The sequence below is a fragment of the Cervus elaphus genome, chromosome X, assembly GCF_910594005.1.
Source record: "Cervus elaphus chromosome X, mCerEla1.1, whole genome shotgun sequence".
Classification (NCBI taxonomy): Eukaryota; Metazoa; Chordata; class Mammalia; order Artiodactyla; family Cervidae; genus Cervus; species Cervus elaphus.
In genome coordinates this window covers 121,214,881-121,235,979 of record NC_057848.1, presented here as the reverse complement: position 1 = coordinate 121,235,979, position 21,099 = coordinate 121,214,881, and the positions used below count along the sequence as shown (strand labels likewise).

Sequence of the window (21,099 nt, the reverse complement as noted above, 5' to 3'; positions counted from 1 at the left end):
GAGGAAATACCCGTAGGACACACATTCCAGTATTCTTGCCTGGAGAATACTCATGGACAGAGGAGCCTGATGATCTACAGCCCAGGGGGTTGCAAAGAGTTGGACATGACTGACTGACTGACTAAGCACACATAGGGCATACACACCTACAGCCACTCACAAGTAGAGACACAAACATGGTGACAGAGAAGAAAGACACACAGACATCAGAGACAGATGCACAGAGAAGAGGCAGACTTCTCACCCACAAGCATTACAAAGAAGACACAGAAGCACTCAGAGAACACACACACAGCCTCATAAAGATGAACTGCACAAGCAGATGGGACCAACACACAGTTGCCAAAAAGGAAACACAAGTTGGATAGGCAACTGTGGACACAAGACACAACCAGGCAAGTAACATACTAAGACACATGTGGAGCTCACACACATGTGTTTGTGGCTGGGACCACATATAGGCAGCTGAGATACCCTCAGGGTATTCACAACACATGCACGCATGCATGCGCGTGCACACACTACTCCCCTGTCTATCTGGGCCTACTGTGTCTCTAGTCTCGCTCCTCTTCCCCCCAAGAGCCATTACACACCTGTGCCCCAGGCCAGCCAGGGAAAGAGACACCTGTCAGCCGAGACCTTGGCCCAAATGACTAGGGGGCGGGGGGATGGGGACTGGCTAGGCCGGTGTCTAGATTTCAAGAAAAGTCTGAAGTATCCTGTCCAAAGAACTGGTGAAACTTGAACAAAAAACAGATGCCCTCACCCATTACCACCCAGCAGCACCTTCCTACTCTGATCATTGTCCTCCCCTTCCAGGGCCACCCCAGCCTTTAAACATTGCCCAGCACAGGGCCACTCGGGTACATGGCAGGAGGTTGATAAATGCTACTTATCAAGTGTCATATTATCATCATTATTATTTTCATTTCTGCCTAGTGAACTCTTCTAGGGGAGGAGCAAGCCTTCATCCAGCTCTACACCCCATCGCTCAGCTAAGTTTCAGGGGACTGCAAATAGCAGGTGTTCCACATATGCTGGTAGGAGGAAAAACAAAGGGAAAGTGAAATCTGGCTGCAGAGGCAGCCTGCTTTAGAAGGAACAGATGTCTTTAAGCTTGACTGAGGCCTTGAGGCTGTGCCAGGGATAAGAACATGGTATTCGTTCATCAAAGTAGGGCCCTCTCTAGGGGTCATTTAAGGCTTTTGTTGGTTCAGTAAAGCAGACCCTCGTGTGACATTTGGGATTGCTATCAAATCTATTAAAAGTTGGTTTAAGTTCTTGTCAGTTCTTCTAAGCAGACCCCTGCTTTTCATTAAATCACTGCACAGCAGCCTTCAGGGGAGGGAACCATGGAGCAAAGCTGCTAATAGCTTGAGTTTTCCCAGCTCTGCCACTTAGGAGCTGAGTGGCCAGAAGCAAGTCTCAAAACCTTACTGTCAAGCTTCCCACGGGGCTAACTACTGCCTAACTCAGGACCATGGGGAAGATTCAAGGAATTAGTACAGGTAAAGCGCTAAGAACTATGCTTGACATACAGTAATTGCTCAATAACATCTTTGTGAAAGGAATTAATAAACTCTTCTCCACCAGTGAAAGCAGTCCCCCACTGAGCTGGATTTAGGATTCTAATCTCTCCTTTCAGGCAGGCTCCCCATGAACAACTTTTCTGTCCCTCAAAGCAGCCCCTGGACGGCAAGACTTCTTGTCAGCGTCTGGTCCCCTGCGCCTGGACACCCACCCCCCGCCCCCACGTTTCCCTCACGTGGTAAGATGCCCTCCAGCACAGGGCCGGCCTGGCAGCTCCCCTCTCTTTGACCTTTTCTGGAGGCTGAGGGGAGGACAACTTTACACTCAGTGGGGTGCTGGGTGGGAGTTGCAGGCGGACACCTCTCTTCGGGAAGAGCCTGGAGAGTTCAGAGCTTGGCTCCTGTTCCCCAATCCCCCCAGCCCTGCTGGAGGAAGCAAGTTTCTTTGCAAAAAGTTAAACATCCTCTTTGTGAGAGGCAAGAAAACAGGACGTGGGAAGCGTCCCACAGGGTGAACCTGGACCCCCAATGCCTGGCACCTCCTCCTTTCTGTGGAGCAGCGCCTGGTGGCTTGAACCCTTGCTTTCTCACACATGCTAACCTCTGAAGGGGGGCCATGTTCCCACTGCCCCCCACAATGCCCTTGAACTCCAGTGACAAACTCTGGCTTCCTCCTTGGCTCTCCAGGGTTTGTGACTGGCTGTCTACACCTCCTCCCAGGGCCCCACATAAATGCAGAGCATACCACTAAGGAAAGAGTGAAGGAACAAAGCAATAAAAGGGTGAATTCAGCAAACATCTATTGAATACAAATGTGAGCCCTATTCTAGGCGCCAGGGAGGCAACAGTAAACAAAACAAAAGAAACCCCTGCCTAGCAAAGCTCACATTTCTGAGGAATGATGAATTGGTTGTTCAGTTCTTTGGATACTCGCCAAGCTCATTCCCACCTCAGGGTCTTTGCTCTTGGCGGTCCCTCTGCCTGGAATGCTCTTCCTCCAAATATTCATAGCATGTGCTCCCCTTCAGGCTCAGCTCAAATTTCACCTCTCCTCTGAAAGCCTTACCTGACCACACTAAAATAGCAATTCAACCCCTGTTACTCTCCATTCCTTTCATCTTTTATTATTCTTCATAGCTTGTATCACCACCTGACATAACATTATTTATTTATATTTAGTGCAGTTACTTTAGTAAGGCGATATATATATAGCAGATTTATATATATATATAAGCATATACATTTATATAAGATGATATATATAGTACATATACTATACAAAATGCAAAAATATATTCTATATTTCCATATAATGGCATACATATATTGTATTGTTTAGTGAAAGTGAAGTCGCTCAGTCCTGTCCGACTCTTTGCGACCCCGTGGACTGTAGCCTACCAGGCTCCTCCGTCCATGGGATTCTCCAGGTAGGAATACTGGAGTGGGTTGCCATTTCCTTCTCCAGGGGATCTTCCCGACCCAGGGATCGAACCCAGGTCTCCCGCATTGCAGGCAGACGCTTTAACCTCTGAGCCACCACGGAAGCCCATTGTATTGTTTACTAATATATAATTTATATACCAGTAAAAATTAGACATCACTATATATTTCTATGTCACCATATACATAGTAAATGGCATGTGTTTACATATCTAATAATATATGCATGTATACATATCCTCCTTTTCCTCATCTGTAAATGGGGGAAACATAGCTATTATTAAACATGAAATTGTATAAACTTACAACTAAATTAAATTCTGAAAGGTGATACTCAAAATTCATCACTTATTATTTTACTATATTTCATTATTTCTATGCTCCTGAGAGATCATTTATCCCTATTTTATTTGTACAATAGAGATAATACACATGGTGCACTACTGCATCTCTTCTAGACTCCGTGTTCCATGACTACACCTTGGTAAGCTGAAATCTGACAAGATAATAGTATGTAAACCATGGAAACTGGCAAATGTTAGAAATCAGGGCTTCCTTTCCCTCTCCACCCAAATAAATGCTTGTTAACCATTTACCAGCACATCACTGAGAGCACTCAGAAGAGTGCCTGGCACATGGTAAATGCTATAATGTATCCATTACTATATTTGCTTGTGCACTGAGTCCAGACGGAGTCTTTTTTTCTAGGTCCGAGTTAAAAGTGTTTGAAGAACACAGAATCACAAAGAATTAGTGTGCTCAACTGCACCTATTTAATCTTCCCAGTAACTCTAGGTGGAGTCTGTACTATTTGTTATCCCCTTTCTACAGATAGAGAAACCGAAGTTCTGAGAAGGTAACAATCAGAATGAGCTATCATTTGGCGGAAGTGAGATTTGAAACCGCAGACCAGTAGCTTTCGCGCGCCCGCGCACTTAACTAACGCACTCTCCTTCCTCTCAAGTTCACCACCCCAAAGGTAACTGCACTTCGCGAAAACTAAGTAGGTGCCGGCGTACGCGTAGTGTCTTGGGAAATGTAGTTCACAGGCTCAAGACATACAGTTGTCCAAGAAGGGAGGGGCGGAGAAAAAAGGCGATTTTTCGCCTTGTAACAAAAGAGCACAGTCAGTTCTCATGCCTCGCGACATTTCGGCCTCGCCGTGCGAGACTTCGGTGGCTTTACTCGGCCCGTTGCATGCTGGGAACGGCAAATCGCCAGACCGGCTACGTCGGCAGGAGTTGCCGGAACTCACGTGGTAAGTTCAGGTCCCGTCCCGGCTTCGCGCGAGCCACCGCGTTCCACGATGACAGGCGTGGCACAGTCTGGTGGCCGTTAGGCATGTGCTGTTAGGCATGCGCGACAGACTTTTGGAGCAACTAAGAACCCAAACTGAAAACCTACGACTTCTCACCGGTTTGCGCTCTCGCCGAGGCTTGTGCTGCTCACGGACCTTCGTTCCTTTTCTCCCCACTCCGAAAGTTGGAGGTAGGCCCTGGGGCGCGGAGGACTTGGTCCCGACTGAAACAGTTAAGGCATGCCTGCACTGTCCCGCGAGTGAGGGAAGGAGGGAAGTTCGCCCTTGGTGCTGCAACTGTTTGGCAGCTGGCATTGGGTAGGCTCCAGACCCAAGGTTTGTTTGGAGAATAGGACCGCTCCTGCGGGATGGGCTAGGGGTGGGGGACGGGGCCGCAGGGGTCCAGATACCGGCGGAGCTACCTTGAAGGGGGTCTTGTGGTCCCAGTGGGGACTTGGGCTTTGAGGTAATGATGAGGAGGGACCGGCGGTGTAGCCAGAGGGTAGGTGTGGAGGTTTGGTGGGCTGCGTGGGTGTAATAGAGGTCTGATGGGAGTATTATTGGGGAATCAGTGGGGGCTAATAGGTGTGTTTTAGTCGATGTGTTCATGGGGGCCGGTGGGGATGTGTTCGTTAATTAATGAGGGAATGGTAGACTGGGCAACTGGAAGATAATGGGAGGCAAGTAGCAGTGTGATCCCTGGGGGACAGATGGAGTTATGACATTCAAGGGGTTAATAAAGAGTGATGGAGCATAGTGATTCAAAGGATAATGGTGAGGCTCTGGAGGGAATAATAGAGGTGAGGGTCATGATCAAGGAACTAATGGAATAGTGATCAAAGAAGAGAGAATGGGAACCTCACGGGGTATTGTGATCAAAGGATTTTAGTTTGTGATGATGGCATGATCATTGAAGAAGTAATGAGAACAGAGTGAGCAAAGAGAGGGTAATAGTAAGCTGTTGGGTATGATCATAAAGTGATTTGATTACTGGGCGAGGCGACAGGTGGGCAGTGAGGGGAGACTGGAGAACTGATGTATGATTATCAGGGATTAAGGTGAGTGTGGTAAGAAGAGTTACGAGGGTCTAGTGATCTGTGAAGGAGCCATTGGAGGGCTGAACTAATGGCTGAGCTAATGGGGGCTGATAAATCATAGTAACTGAGAGTTTAATGGGGAACTTATAGACCATGATCCTCCAGGTATTAATGGGGGATGATAAAAGAATTATCGGGCTTCCCAAGTGGCTCAGTAGTAAAGAATCTGCCTGCAATGCAGGAGATGTGGGTTCAATCCCTGGGTCAGGAAGATCCCCTGGAGAAGGGATTGGTTACCCACTCCAGTATTCTTGCCTGGAAAATCCCATGGACAGAGGAGCCTGGCAGGCTACAGTCCATGGGGGTCACAAAAGAGTCGGACACGACTTAACAACTAAACAACAACAAAAGGAATAATTGGGGGCCTAATCATTTCAGGGGAGAGAGATTAAGGAGGTGGGGAATGCAGTGAGGTAGTGTGAGGGTAATGGAGTGAAAGCAGGGGATTAATGGGGCCTGGTAGGGCTTGGACATGAGTTTGAGTAAACTCCAGGAGTTGGTGATGGACAGGGAGGCCTGGCGTGCTGCGATTCACGGGGTCGCAAAGAGTCGGACATGACTGAGCAACTGAACTGAACTGAGTAGGGCTTTATGACTGGGGTAGCGAGGAGAGCTGGGGGTGGTGGTGAGATGTTATTGGGGATAAGGTGGGCAGAGAAGGGTTGATGGTGAGACTTGCAGGGTTTAATATGTGGAGTGTAAATGACAGCAGTGGGAGGTGGACAGGGTCAGTAACATCATCTATGTGATAAGTGTTGGGTTTGTGGGACTTTGGGGGGGTCTGTTGGTTTAGTGATGGAATCTGTAGGGTGAGCAGTGGAGCCTGAGACCTCAGTGATGGGATCCTTCAGGCTCGGTGAGCTCAGTGGGTTAGTGACTGGGCTCCAACCTCGCCACCTGTTGAGAGAGCTGTCACATTGATCAGATGAGCCTGGTTTAGTTCATGTGGTTCTCACAGCCCTGCAGAGATAGGTAATGGCCCACTCACCCACTTACTGATATGGGACAGCATCAGCTTACTGTTGGCAGGTCCCTGGGCAAACAGTGTGGGAGATGGGACGGACGTCAAAGGACAAGCGAGATGTCTACTACCGCCTAGCCAAGGAGAATGGCTGGCGTGCCCGCAGTGCCTTCAAGCTGCTACAACTTGACGAGGAATTCCAACTCTTCCAAGGTCTCCATTTGGCGGGCGATTCACTGGGGGATGGGGTGGGCGAAGGGAATAGACAAGTGGGCTAGGTCTACAGAGCTCCGTGTGGTAGGTGGGCTGACTTGGAGGGTCCACGGGGCAGTTAGGAAGATGGCAGGTACTCAAAAGGAGCTGGGCATCTGGGCAGCAGGTAGATACAGGTGCCTAGGTGCTTCCTGGGGGAAAGGGGTAAACTTTGCAGGGTCCCAGGTTGGAGAGGTGGGTGCAGCTGACCAGTGCACCCTCCTGTGTGCGCGCAGGTGTGACGCGGGCAGTTGACCTGTGTGCGGCCCCAGGCAGCTGGAGCCAGGTGCTGAGCCAGAAGATTGGGTGAGTGTGGAGTCCCAGATGGGAGGCTGGGAGGGAAGACTAGGTGGAGGGTGGACCCGGAGTAAAAACTGGGCTGACATGGACTGTGTTGTCCACAGGGGCCAAGGGTCTGGCCACGTGGTGGCTGTGGACCTTCAGGCTATGGCTCCACTACCAGGTGTGTTACAGATCCAGGGGGATATCACCCAGGTGAGAGCATGGCTGGGGTGTTGGGGTGTATCCTGGACAAAGGCCCCCCAAATCTGGGGTTTGCAGCAAGTAGAAGAAAGAAAAAGACAAAGAGACCAAGAAAGACAGACAGAGGTATAGTAACTGAGAGAAACCAAGAGAGGATAACAGCAGAGGAACAGAGCCAGTGAGTTGTCATCACAGAGAGACAGCAAAAAAATATTCCCAGAGATGGAGCCCAGTCTCAGGCAAAGCCTGAGAATTTGGCTGACCTAATGCTGTGGGCCAGGGCCAACGACAGGTGGGCTTAGAGGGCTGTGGTGGGGGTGCTGTGGGGCCACTCATCGTCCCTCTCTTCCATAGCTGTCCACTGCCAAGGAGATCATCCAGCACTTTGAAGGCTGCCCCGCGGACCTAGTGGTGTGTGACGGGGCTCCTGATGGTAAACAGCAGGGATTGGGAGGCCAGGCAGGGGGTCCTTTGCATGTTCCTCTCTGTATGTCCCACCTCTATTGGCTTCTTTTATTGCTTCTTCCCTGCACTGTCAGCTGTTCCCACATCTGGCAACTTCTCCCTACCTCTGTTTCCTGTTCTCTGCCTCTGTCTTCTTCTGTTTGGGTTTTGTCCATCCTTTTGTCATCTCTCTGCAACTGTTCCATTACTGTTCACTTCTTTTTTTTTTTTTTAAGTCAGCCATCTATCCATCCATTCAGCACATTTACTGAGCATCTGTCTTGTGTCAGGCCCTGTTATACATGTTGGGAGGATAACGTGAATAAAATTCTACTAATCTCTGACCTTGTAGATCTGGTGTTCTAGTGGGAGCAGACAGAAAAGAAACAAATGATTGAACTATATAGCATGTCAAAAGGTGATAGGCACCATGGGGAAATAATGAAAATGAGAGGGAGGGAGGAAATACCTGGAGGAATTTTAAGTAAAGTGGAGAAGGCCTCACTGCCTTTAGCATAAAGACCTAAAGCAGGCAAGGGAGTGGGCTAGGGCACATCTGGAGAAAGAGCAATCCAGGTAAAGTGATTGGCACATACAAAGGACTTGAGATAGGCGGGTGAAGAGTGAGATCACTGTGGCTGGATCAGAGTAAGCAAGTGTGAGAGTGGTAGGAGATAAGGTCAGTGAGGTGGTGGGAATCAGATCCTCAGGTGGATCTTTCTGGGCCATAGTGGTGACTGGATCCTTCACTAAGACAAGAGCATGGAGAAAGCCATGGGATGGTTGTGAGCAGAGGAAGGCCATGCCTGACGTGTGTCATGACAGGATCCCTCTGGCTGCTGTGAGCAGTGTGAGGGCAGATACCTGGGGAGGGGAGGCCACTGTAGTCATCCAGGTGAGTGGCGATGGTGGTGGAGATGAGTAGAGGAGATCTTTTGAAAGTAGAGTTGAGAAAGTTTGCCAATGGCTTAAATGTGGGTGTGAGAAGAGAGTGGAGGGGGTGTGTGTGTATCAAAGGTAACTACCTTGAAGGTTTTGGCTTGAACAACTGGAAGGATCAGATGAGATGGGGAAAATGATGGGAGGAGCAAGTTCCAGCAAGAAAGTCACGAGTTTTGTTTTTGGATGTGTTGCATCTGAGATGTTCGTTCTGATCTGGATCTGGACTGGAGATAGAAGAAACAATACTCATGCCTAAGATTGTTTTGAGATTGAAAATGAGTGCCTTAGGCTTAGGAGATCAGAATATGCATCCAGTTGGCAGATGTAGTCATTTGCATGCAGAACCTTAGCAGTAAGAGAGCTTGGTAAATGTTTTGAGCACTCTAACCTCTCTGGGACAGGAAGATAGCTAGACTGTATGGCCCCCTAATGCTGTTCCTCTTGCCACAGTAACCGGCCTCCACGATGTTGATGAGTATATGCAGGCCCAGCTCCTCCTAGCTGTGAGTAACCCTGGCTGTCCCTACCTCAGTTTGGCCCCCTCCTGGCTGTCTCTACCTCAGCCTTAGCCATCTGTCCTGCCCATAGGCTCTGAACATTGCTACACACGTCTTGAAGCCAGGGGGCTGCTTTGTAGCTAAGGTAAGTCTCAGGGAACCTGGTAGGGGGTAGAGAGGAGTCCCCAAAGGTCATCCTCATGCCTCCATCTCTGCCTCCCCACCCTGCAGATCTTCCGAGGCCGGGATGTGACGCTGATCTATAGCCAGCTGCGTGTCTTCTTCTCCAGCGTGCTCTGTGCCAAGCCCAGAAGCAGCCGGAACTCCAGCATTGGTCAGTGGGGTGGAGGGGCCGGGCAGGGGTTTCGAATCTCAGGGACCCATCCCACATGGAGTGAAGGCAGCAGTTGCCCCTCACTCCACCTTCTCCCCATAGAGGCCTTTGCTGTCTGTAAGGGTTACGACCCCCCTGAGGGCTTCCTGCCGGACCTGACCAAACCCCTGCTGGACCACTCTTACGGTGAGAGCCCTGGGCCCCATCCCTGGGGAGAGTCTGTCTACCAGTGAAATTTTATGTCCCAGGAGGGCCCTTAGCCCCACGCCCTGGTAAAACCCTGCCCCTCAAGGGAATGCTGTCCCAAAAGGATCCTCAGCCCCACCCTCTGGAAATTCCACTCCATAGGAATATTTTGGTCTAGGAGGATCTTTGGCTTAGTTCCCTAGTGATGACTCTTAGACCTGGTGAAAGTTCTGAGTCCTACCCCAAGGGACACTCCACCTGTCTAAGGAGTTTCTAGCCTAGGAAGACTCAGTCACACCCCCAGGTAGAAACCCCACCTCTGTGTGGGAATTTTGTCTTGTGAGGGCCTTCAGCCTGGCTCCTAGAGGGAAAAAGCACAAGGCTGCTCTTGTGTCAAGCATGCCTGAGTGAGAGAAAGTCCAGGCAGCGTATGGCAGGTGGCCATACGTGCAGTGGGAGAAAAGCAGATGGGGGAGGGCTGTTTTAGAATGGGTGATCATGGAGGGCCTCCCTGAGGAGGTGATCTGAACCAAATGAAGGATTTCTGGTGCAGGAGTGTAGAGAGTAGCTGGTGGACATGTGAGGGAGGCCTCCGTACCCATCTTGGGTGCAGCCTGAGTCACAGCTGACCCCAGACACCCTGGCCCTGTCTTGTCTCATCTCTCGCTGCTTGTCAGATCCAGATTTCAACCAGTTGGATGGCCCCACCCGCATCATTGTGCCATTTGTGACCTGTGGGGACCTGAGCGCCTATGATTCAGACCGCAGTTACCCACTGGACGTAAGTGCCCTGCCAACAGTGGGTTGAGTGGGAAATGCTATCCTCTGTTCCCAGGTCCTCACCATCCCTCCCAACGTGTGTCCCTACAGCTAGAGGATGGCTCAGAATACAAGTACACTCCACCCACGCAGCCCCCCATCTCACCACCCTACCAGGAGGCCTGCGCATTGAAGAAGAAGGGGCAGCTGGCCAAGGAGATCTGCCCCCAGGACTGCCCCATGAGCACAGTGGACATGTTGCCCCAGTCCCTGGCCACCCCACAGCGCTACACCCTGCAGACGTCTGAGGTCTGAAAACATGGACCCAGAGCCCTCAATGCCCACAGTGACCCCCTCCTCATGTGCTCCTTTCTGCCCCAAATCATGTGGTATCTGGGACAAACTTCTGTTTCCTACCTCCCAATAGCTATAAAAATCAATGGGTAAACCAAGTATAGTGAGCAGAAAAGCTTAACCAAATATCTGAGTCTCTCTTCTTTTTCTTGGGTAGGTGGAAGACAGTGGAGTGAATTGCTCGTCTTAACACGTTAAGGTAAATTTGCCTTTTTAATCTAAGAATTTGAGTAAACAGCACCTTTAAGAAAAAACTGAGTAAAATTCTACTTTTTTTTTTTTTTACATCAACTGGTAAGATTTCAGTCAGCAGACCTTTACTAAAACTCCTGATATTATGTGCCAGGAACTGCCTTAATGATTTTACACATTGAGGTACTCAGTAAACGTTTATTGGACACATGCTATGTGCTGGGCATTGTTTTAGATTTGAAGATGGAGCAGGGAACAAAACAGGCAGATTCCCTGACCCTTAGAGCTTCTAGTTTAGGAAAGAGATAATAATTCACAATCTGAATGCAGGAGTTTCCACCCACACATACACGTACTATTTATCTTGTTCTCTCTATGTCCACCCATATGTATATAATATGTAAAAGTAACCTGGGATATGAAAAAATTTTAAAGCAATGTAAAGAGATAAGGGCTTCACAGATGGTGCTAGAGGTAAAGAACCCACTTGCCAATACAGAAGACATAAGAGACACAGGTTTGATCCTTGGGTTAGGAAGATCCCCTGGAGAAGGGCGTGGCAACCCACTCCAGTATTCTTGCCTGGAGAATCCCATGGACAGAGGAGCCCAGTGGGCTGCAGTCCATAGGATCATAACAAATCAGACACAACTGAAGAGACTAAGCACGTAGCACACAAGAGATCAAGAATTCTAGGGTCTGGCAGTTTGCAGTTTTTAAGAAGGTTATCGTGGAAGGTCTCACTGAGGTGATGTTTGAGCAGAGACCTGAAGGAGATGAGGGAGGGAATCCATGTATTAATCTAGGGTAAGAACATTCTAGCAAGTGCAAAGGCCCTGAGGTGGAATGGTGGGGGAGCAGTGAGGAGCCAGTTTCCCTGGAACAGTCTGGGCTAAACCTATCAGTGCTAGAGGGCTTCTCATCCTCAGGACACCACGTTAGAGGACATCCCCGTCTGACAATGGCTTTGCAGTTTATTCAGACCAAGTCTACCATTAAAATAAGAAGTAAAAAAGACACCTTAAAAAAATGAAATGGCAGATCACAGTGGGAAAAATATTTATAATCCGTACATGTATAGTATCCATGATATTTAGAAAACTGCTATATAGCTTTGCGCAGTGGCAGTATCGTAGCCAATGAGGTTTATCCGAGGCGCGATTATTGCTAATTGAAAAAAAAAAACTGCTATAAATCAATAAGGAAAAGAAAATATGAGAATGCCCCGTAAGTACATGAAAAGCTGCTCTTCAGAGAAATACAAGCTAAAACTAAAGAGATTAACAATACTAAATATCTGAAAGGATGTGCAGCATTGGAACCCTTGTATAGACCAAGGGCAGCATATGTTGTAACTGCTAGATAATTGTTAGGAATTATCCGCTAAAACTGCATGTGTGTTTAGTTACACTAAGAAAAGTGTACTTGAATGTTCCTAACCAGCCTATTTGTAGTACCCCCAGACTAAATACAGCCCAAACACCCATTAGCTATAGGATGGATTGTTAAATCCTGGTTTATTCACAGTGGAGAACTACATATCAAAAAGAATGAACATTATATGTTTTATGCATTTTCTGTGTGTTATGGTTCACAAGGAAAGTAGAGGCAAAAACTGCACAAAAATGTAGCTGAGAAAACAATGATTATAGTAGAAGACAGTGGGAAACATATTTTAGTTTAAAACTTCTTTTACTTTGACCTTTTAGTTAGCTGGCAATCTGATAAGGACTCGGAAGCTGTTTGCTGTCAGGAAAACCAGAACTTAAGTTGATGAACTTGTTTTCAAATACCTCGTCAACCCATCCTAAACATACAGGCTCTGAGTAGGAACCTCCAGCAACCACCACGAACACAACAAGGAAAGAAACATCCCGCCGTGTCCGTCTGCACTGTAGGGGGTATTCTTGAGTAGAGTCTTGCCTTTCTCTAAACCTTTCCAGCCGTGTGTCCTGAATATGTCCAGAACTCACCCTGAAAGCAGGGCTTCTTAACCCTGGGTAGAAGTCAGGGGTATTTGTGAACTTAATGGAGGGAAATCAGTTCAGTTTTACTAACTGAAATTTTAGCTTTACTCCAGAATCTGAATGCTGGCAGCAAATCAGTATTGTAAAATTACTTTTACAATAGTAAAAGCAGTGCCTGCAATTTTCTCATCAATATATATCACAGTTACTTGTTTATGTCATGTTACAGTTGTCATGGGCATCTTAAAATACTGGTCACTACTTTGAATAAGATCTTTTTTAATTTATTTTTTTAATTGAAGGATAATTGCTTTACAGAATTTTGTGGTTTTCTGTCACAAATCAACAAGAATCAGCCATAGGAACACCCACATCCCCTCCCTCCCAACTCCCTTTTCATCCCACCCTTCTAGATTTTCACAGAGCCCCTGTTTGAGTTCTCTGAGTCATATAGCAATTTCCCATTGGCTATCTATTTTACATCTGGTATTGTAAGTTTCCATACATCTCACCCTCTCCCTCCTCTCCTCCCCAACCACGTTCCTCCATTGCTGCCCTGAAAATTAATTCATCAGTACCATCATTCTAGATTCCATATATATGCATCAGTACACAATATTTATATTTCTCTTTCCAATTTACTTCACTGTGTGTAATAGGCTCTAGGTTTGTCCACCTCATTAGAACTGACTCAAATGTGTTCCTTTTTATGGCTGAATAGTATTCCATTGTATATATGTACCACAACTTCTTTATCCATTCGTCTGTCAGTGGACATCTAGGTTGCTTCCGTGTTGTGGCTATTATAAATAGTGCTGCAATGAACATCGGGGGTACACGTGTCTTTTTCAGTTTTGGTTTCCTCAGGGTACATGCTTACGAGTAGGATTGCTGGGTCATATGGTGGTTTTATTCCTAGCTTTTTAAGGAATCTCAATACCATCTTCCATAGTGGCTATATCAGTTTATGTTCCCACAGGCAATGCGAGAGGGTTCCCTTTTCTCCAGCACTTATTGTTTGTAGACTTTTTGATCATGGCCATTCTGACTTGTGTGAGGTGGTATCTCGTTATAGTTTTGATTTGCATTTCTCTAATAATGAATGATGTTGAGCATCTTTTCATGTGTTTGTTATCTGTATGTCTTCTTTGGGAAAATGTCTGTTTAGGTCTTTTTCCCACTTTTTGATTGGGCTGTTTGTTTTTCTGGTTTTGAGTTGTATGAGCTGCTTGTATATTTTGGAAATTAATTATTTGTCAGGTGTATCATTTGCTATTATTTTCTCCCATTCTAAGGGTTGTCTTTTAACCTTGTTTGTAGTGAATAAGATCTTACAATTTGAGGTACTAATTAGAAAAGTTCATTTATTGTAGCACCCCAATGTTGTTTCATTTTAATATGATACTTTTTCTTTTATTGGAACTGTAATTGACATATTAATATAATATGTATAATTCGAAAGTATATAACATAATGACTTAATATACTTATATATTGCAAAATGACTACCATAAGTTTAGTTAACATCTATCACATCACATAGTTAGAGTTTTTTCCTTGTGATATGAGCTTTTAAGATTTGCTCTTGGACTTCCCTGGAGGTCCAGTGATTAAGAGTCTGCCTGCCAGTGCAGGGGACACGGGTTTGATCCCTGGTCCAGGAAGATTCTACATGCAGCGGAGCATCTAAGCCCGTGCACAACTGCTGAAGCCTGTGCTCCGTAACTACAGAGTAGCCCCCACTCGCCACAACTAGAGGAAGCCCATATACAGGAACAAAGACCCAGCACAGCCAAATGTAAATTAATTTTAAAAAGATTTGCTCTCTAAGAAACTTTCAAATATACAAAATAGTATTGAGAAGTATAGTCACTATGCACTATTACATCCCAGAACTTATAACTGGAAGCTCTACCTTTTCACCACCTTCCCCCATTTTTAGATTCCATATGCAGCATTTGTGTTTTCTGACTTCATTTAGCATAATGCCCTTGAGGTCTATCCATGTAGTCACAAATGGATTTCCCTCATAGCTCAGTTGGTAAAGAATCTGCCTGCAATGCAGGAGACCTGGGTTCGATTCCTGGGTTGGGAAGATCCCCTGGAAAAGGAAATGGTAATCCACTCCAGTATTCTTGCCTGGAAAATCCCATGTACAGAGGAGCCTGGCGGACTACAGTCCATGGGGTCGCAAGAGTCAGACACGACTTAGCAACTAAACCACCACTACCAGCTTTTTTTTATGGCTGAATAATACTCTGTCATATGCATATGCCAAATCTTCTTTGTCCATTTGTATATTGACAAGACACCTGGGTTGTTTCCATATTTTTGCTGTTGTGAGTAATACTGCAGGGACATGGGGTTACAGATATCTCTTTGAGTAGTGACTTCATCTCCTTTGGATACAGACCCAAAAGTATATATTTGGGATCCAGGGATTGCTGGATTATATGGTAAGTTTTGTTTAAATTTTTGAGGAACCACCATACTGTTTCACTTGGTATCCATAATAATCCTGTGTATTTGAGAGAGTGTGTGTGTGTATATGCACACACATGCTTTTAAAAACATTCTATGAAGGAGTTCACAGACTTGGTCAGATCAGATGCCATGGGATTCCCTAGAATAAAGTGTTTTTGGGGGGGGGGCGGAGGGGGGGGCTGTGTCACATGGTTTATGGGGATCTCAGCTCCTCAATCAGGGATTGAACCTGCACCATAGCAGTGAAAGCCCAGAATCCTAACCACTAGGCCACCAGGGAACTCCCCAGAACAAATTTTCCTTTTTTATGTTAAGAACCCCTTTCTTAAAGGAATGTCATAAAGTTTGTCATGAGTGCAGTCCTGAATTTACATTTTAGCAAACAGGAGCTGATAGCTACGTCGGCAGGTCTGGTTTCTGCAGCTCACTCACATATCTTTAGAAAATCACCATTCTCTGTCCACACCCCCATCCACTGAGCTCAGGACTACTGACATCCCAGTCTGTAACCCCAGATGTTTGTACATGACTTTGTGAACCTGGGAGTGTCCATACCACTTCTAACCCCAGGGAGCCCACACCACAGCTTGTTAATGCAGGAGTCTTCTCATTCACGTCAGTATGACCACAGGAATGTCCACACCCAAGTCTGTGTGACTTCAGGGATGTAAAACAGAAGTATCCACACAAAAGGTGGTGTGACATAAGAGTATCCACCCCTATCACCATGTATATTCAGGCAGCATCCACATACAAATCAGCAAGGGCCGGGGAGTATGGACAGTCCCATTTGTATAATCCCAGGAGTGTCCATGTCTCCATTTCAAGGAGCAAAAACACAACAGCCTTTGGGAACTTGTGAACATACTCACCTCAGGCTGTGTCCCTAGTTATGTCCATCCCATCTATATTACATCAGAAGTATACACCAAAAGTCTCTCTGATGGGAGCAGGGTCTAATCCCCAGTCTGTGCAAGCCAGCAGTGTCCACACCCCCAAGTGTACAGCCTAGAAGGGGCCCATCTGGCCTAGGCCTGGTCTCTGACATCTCCAGAGTGCCCACTCTCCACCTGTCTGGCCCTAGTCTTGTGACTTCAGGAGTGCCCACACCCCTCTGTGTGACCCCAGAATTTTCCACACTAAAGTCAGTTTGTCCGCAGAGGTACATACACCCCAGACTGTGTCCCCAGTGGAGTACTTAACATTAGTCTGAGTGACTCCTAGAGTGTTTCCACCCCAGTCTGTGATGACAGAAATGTTTATTCTCCAGTCTTTGTGATCCCAGGCTTTCCACAACACAACCTGTGTTACCACCAAAGTGTACACATTCTGGTCAGTTTGATCTCAGATTTGTCAACTGCCTAGACTGTGTAACAACAATGGGTGCCCATTCCCCTGTTACTGTAACCCCAGGGGTTACCACACCTCGGTCATTGTCATCCCCAAAAGTGTCTACAGTGTAGTCCATGTCACCACAGGAGGGTATACACTTCAGTCCGTGTGTCACCTGGAGTATTCAAAACACAGTCTGTGTCCCCAGAAGTGTGCATATCCTAAAGCTTCTGACCACAGAATTGTGAAAACTCTATAGTGTTTTACAACAGGGGTGTCCACTGCCAAGTATGTCAGCAGCAGTGCCCATGTTTCAATCTGATGACTTTACCAATGGCTATATTTCTGCCTTTGTCACCCCCTGTGTGTGATGCCAGGACTCTCCAGACCCCAATAAAATGGAGCAGGACCATATGTCCCTTGCCACCGCCCCCCTCCAGTCACCAAGTCCTCTGCCTGCTTTTTGCCTGTGGAAAACTACAGTCAAAAAATTTAATCAGAGAAGTGAGAAATACTGAAACAAAGGAAAACAGGAGACTAAAGAATAATAATGTAGTCATTAAGCATAGTCAAGGACCTTTAGTTCTTTCTCAAGGGCTATAGATAATATTCGCCATATCCTGTGAGCTGTCTTATAGATACCAAAACCCCAGATGGAGAAGTTAACTACGTGATGACCAGACTGACTATACCCAGAACATGAGCTGCCACAATTCTGAGAATTGACTGCAAAGAAATGGGAACAATTTCACCCTGAAAGTATAGATTAACTATACCTGAAACAACCAAGGTGATGCTAGTCAGGACACTGATGACCAATTGAAGATGACTACTGTTTCTACTTGTAACTGCCTCCCACTCTGTCTATAAAAGCTCTCCCTTTTATCTTCCATCCCCTGCTTGTCAGGGGGTGGAAGTCTGCCTTTGGACAGATGTCTGCTACCCTCCCCCCCCACCTCATTTGTTGGCATCTGAAATAAAACATACTTTCCACCAACCTGTCCTGTTCACTGACTATTGAGCGGCGAGCAGCCAGATCCCCGCACACACACTCTCAGTAACACCAATGTGTGTCCTGAGGGAAGCACACCCCTAGTCTGCATTACAGCAATGTTCACACCCCAGGTCTGTCACTGTTGACTTTTCACCTGCCAGTCAGTATCCCCTTGCTGGTGTTCAGTCAGTTGCGTCCGACTCTGCGACCCCATGGATTGCAGCATGCCAAGCCTCCCTGTCCTTCACTATGTCCTGGAGTTTGCTCAGATTCATATCCATCAAGTCAGTGATGCTATCTATAACCATCTCATCCTCTGTTGTCCCCTTCTGCCTTCAATCTTTCCCAGCATCAGGGTCTTTTCCAAGGAGTCAGCTCTTCCCATCAGGTGGCCAAAATATTGGTGCTTCAGCTTCAGTATCAGTCCTTCCAATGAATGGTCAGGACTGATTTCCTTTAGGGTTGACTGGTTTGATCTCCTTGCTATCCAAGGGACTCCCAGGAATCTTCTCCAGCACCAGAGCTCAAAGGCATCAATTCTTCAGCACTAAGCCTTCTTTATGGTCCAACTCTCACATCCATACATGACTACTTCAAAAACCATATTTCTGACTAGAAGGACCTTTGTCAGCAAAGTGATGTCTCTGCTTTTTAATACACTGTCTAGGTTTGTCGTAGCTTTTCTTCCAAGGAGCAAGCTGTCGTTTAATTACAGGACTGCAGTCACTGTCTGCAGTGATTTCGGAGCCCAAGAAAATAAAATCTGTCACTGCTGCTACTTTTTCCCCTTCTGTTTGCCATGAAATGATGGGACCAGGTGCCATGGTCTTAGCTTTTTTGAATGTTGAGTTTTAAGCCAGCTTTTTCATTCCTCTTTCAACTTCTTCAAGAGGCTCTTTAGTTTCTCTTTGCTTTCTGCCATAAGGGTGGTGTCATCTGCATATCTGAGGTTATTGGTATTTCTCCCAGCAATCTTGATTCCAGCTTGAACTTCATCCAGCCTGGCATTTCATATAGTGTGCTCTGAATATAAATTAGATTAAAAGGGTGGCAATATACAACATTGTCTTACCCTTTTCCCAATTTTGAACCAGTCAGCTGTTCCATGTATGGTTCTAACTGTTGAAAACCCCATGAGCAGTATGAAAAAGCACTGTTCCCTAGGAGTGATGACACCACCCTTATGGCAGAAAGTGAAGAAGAACTAAAGAGCCTCTTGATGAAAGTGAAAGAGGAGAGTGAAAAAGTTGGCTTAAAGCTCAACATTCAGAAAACTAACATCATGGCAACCGGTCCCATCACTTCATGGCAGACAGATGGGGAAACAGTGGAAACAGGGGCTGACTTTATTTTTCTGGGCTCCAAAATCACTGCAGATGGTGATTGTAGCAATGAAATTTAAAGACACTTACTCCTTGGAAGGAAAGTTATGACCAACCTAGACAGCATATTTTAAAAAGTAGAGACATTACTTTGCCTACAAAGGTCCGTCTAATCAAGGCTATGGTTTTTCCAGTGGTCATGTATGGATGTGAGAGTTGGACTATAAAGAAAGCTGAGCACCAAATAACTGATGCTTTTGAACTGTGGTGTTGGAGAAGACTCTTGAGAGTCCCTTGGACTGCAAGGAGATCCAACCAGTCCATCCTAAAGATCAGTCCTGGGTGTTCATTAGAAGGACTGATGTTGAAGCTGCAACTCCAATACTTTGGCCACCTGATGCAAAGAGCTGACTCATTTGAAAAGACCCTGATTCTGGGAAAGATTGAGGGCAGGAGGAGAAGGGGACGACAGAGGATGAGATGGTTGGATGGCATCGCCGACTCAAAGGACATGGCTTTGGGTGGACCCCGGGAGTTGGTGATGGACAGGGAGGCCTGGCGTGCTGCGGTTCATGGGGTCGCAAAGAGTCGGACACGACTGAGCGACTAAACTGAACTAGGAGTGATCATTCCTCAGACTGAAATGCCAGGAGTATCTACACCCCAGGGTATGTAACCCCAGGAGGACCCACAGTCAGCCTGTGTTTCTCCAAAATTGTACACATAATAATATGCATGACCCCAAGATGATCAACTTTGTGTGACCACAAGAGTGGCCACCACCCAGTCTGCATGTCTCCAGGATGGTACGCACTTGACTGTGTGATCAACAGTCTCCGTGCCCCAGGATCTGTGACCACTGCGGTGTCATTCCAAAGCCTGCAATTCCAGAACTTTCCACCCAATGTGGGAACAAGGAGTGTCTCCACCTCAATTTCTCTTGCCCCAAGCTCATTCACTACATCGTCCATGTCACCCTAGGAGTAGCTGAACTCCAGTCTGCATGATGCCATGTGTGCCCACATCCCAAACAATGTGAGCAAAGGGGTGTCCACATGCTAGTCTGTGTGACCACAAAAACATCCTCCCATTGTCTGTGGCCCTACATGGAGCCAGTGGGTTTTACCATGGCTGTGTCATCATCCCAATGTTTGACTACAGAAACATCCACAGCCAAGCCTTTGTGACCTCCAGCAGTGTTCACCCCACAGTCAAGAGTCCAGAAGTGGCAATAGCTTAGTCTGTGTGATCTTGGAAGTTTTTGCAGTGCAGTCTGAGTGGCACCATAAGTGTGCTCATCTCAAACTCTGTGATCACAGAGGTGTCCACACTCCAGCCTCCATGGCCCAGGAGTGTCCACACCTGGTTTTGTGGCAGAGGCAGCCAGTCTTGAGTGTATGTGACCCTAGTGTTGTTCAAACCCCCCAGTCTCTCTGTCTGTGGCCTCAATAGAATTTGCTCCTGTCAGTGTAACTACAGGAGTATGAACCTCTCGTGCCTGTGACTGCTGGCCGGTCTCCACTCGGGTCTGGGTGACCCAGGGGGAGATAACCCCCCATCTGTGTGACAAAGGTGTCTACATGCTCCAGTGTCTGTGACTACAGGGGCACTGGTCCCCCATTCAGTGTGATTAGAGGAATGTGTGTTTGTGCTGTGCTTAGTCACTCAGTTGTGTCCGACTCTCTGTGACCCCATGGACTGTAGCTTGCCAGGCTCCTCTGGCCATGGGGATTCTCTGGGCAAAAACACTGGAGTGAGTTGTCATGCCCTCCTCCAGGGGATCTTCCCAACCCAGGGATTGAACCCAGGTCTCCCACATTGCAGGCAGATTCTTTACCAGAATGAGCCACCAGGGAAGCCCAATTAGAGGAATGACCACACCAAAATTGGTGTGACCACACCTGTGTCCACCCCTGTCTGTCTGTCCTGAGAGGCATCCCTGCTTTAGTTGCTGTGATCCCAGCACAGGCTACACTGCAAGCAGCGTGACTACAGAGGTGTTGCCAGCAGAGTAAATGATATTCCAGTAGTGCCCATACCACAAGCATTTGACCACAGTGCCCCCCCCCAGTGAATGTGTCCTCACTCAAGTCCTTGTCCCAGTCTGTGTGACCCCAGTAGTGTCCAGATCCCGGAGGGTGACTCCGAGGGTGTCCAAAGTTGAGCCTGGGTGAAACCAGGAGGTACCTGATCATAGTCCATGTGATTCCAGAAGTGTCCACACACCAATCTT

General features: G+C 47.0%; 1 protein-coding gene and 1 pseudogene across 8 annotated transcripts; both read left to right on the top strand.

Annotated features, from left to right (window-relative positions):
* The first annotated feature begins 4,175 nt into the window (after positions 1-4,175).
* Positions 4,176-17,547, top strand: FTSJ1 (FtsJ RNA 2'-O-methyltransferase 1). 8 transcript variants are annotated; one of them, XR_006339907.1, is made up of 14 exons: positions 4,176-4,457; positions 6,373-6,537; positions 6,813-6,882; positions 6,981-7,071; positions 7,414-7,492; positions 8,896-8,948; positions 9,034-9,087; positions 9,174-9,276; positions 9,379-9,462; positions 10,140-10,243; positions 10,333-10,530; positions 10,733-10,774; positions 15,146-15,190; positions 17,189-17,547. XR_006339907.1 is itself a non-coding variant. In XM_043896431.1 (13 exons), exons 1-12 carry the CDS (start codon positions 4,325-4,327, stop codon positions 10,763-10,765), a joined length of 1,167 nt encoding a protein of 388 aa, XP_043752366.1. In that variant the 5' UTR covers positions 4,176-4,324; the 3' UTR covers positions 10,766-10,774; positions 17,189-17,547. The 8 variants fall into 8 exon arrangements, 6 of the variants coding, with proteins under 6 accessions (XP_043752366.1, XP_043752364.1, XP_043752367.1 ...); XR_006339906.1 differs by having other exon boundaries at positions 17,178-17,547; XM_043896431.1 differs by lacking the exon at positions 15,146-15,190.
* On the top strand, positions 11,878-11,969 carry LOC122690922 (annotated as a pseudogene).
* Positions 17,548-21,099: the final 3,552 nt, after the last annotated feature.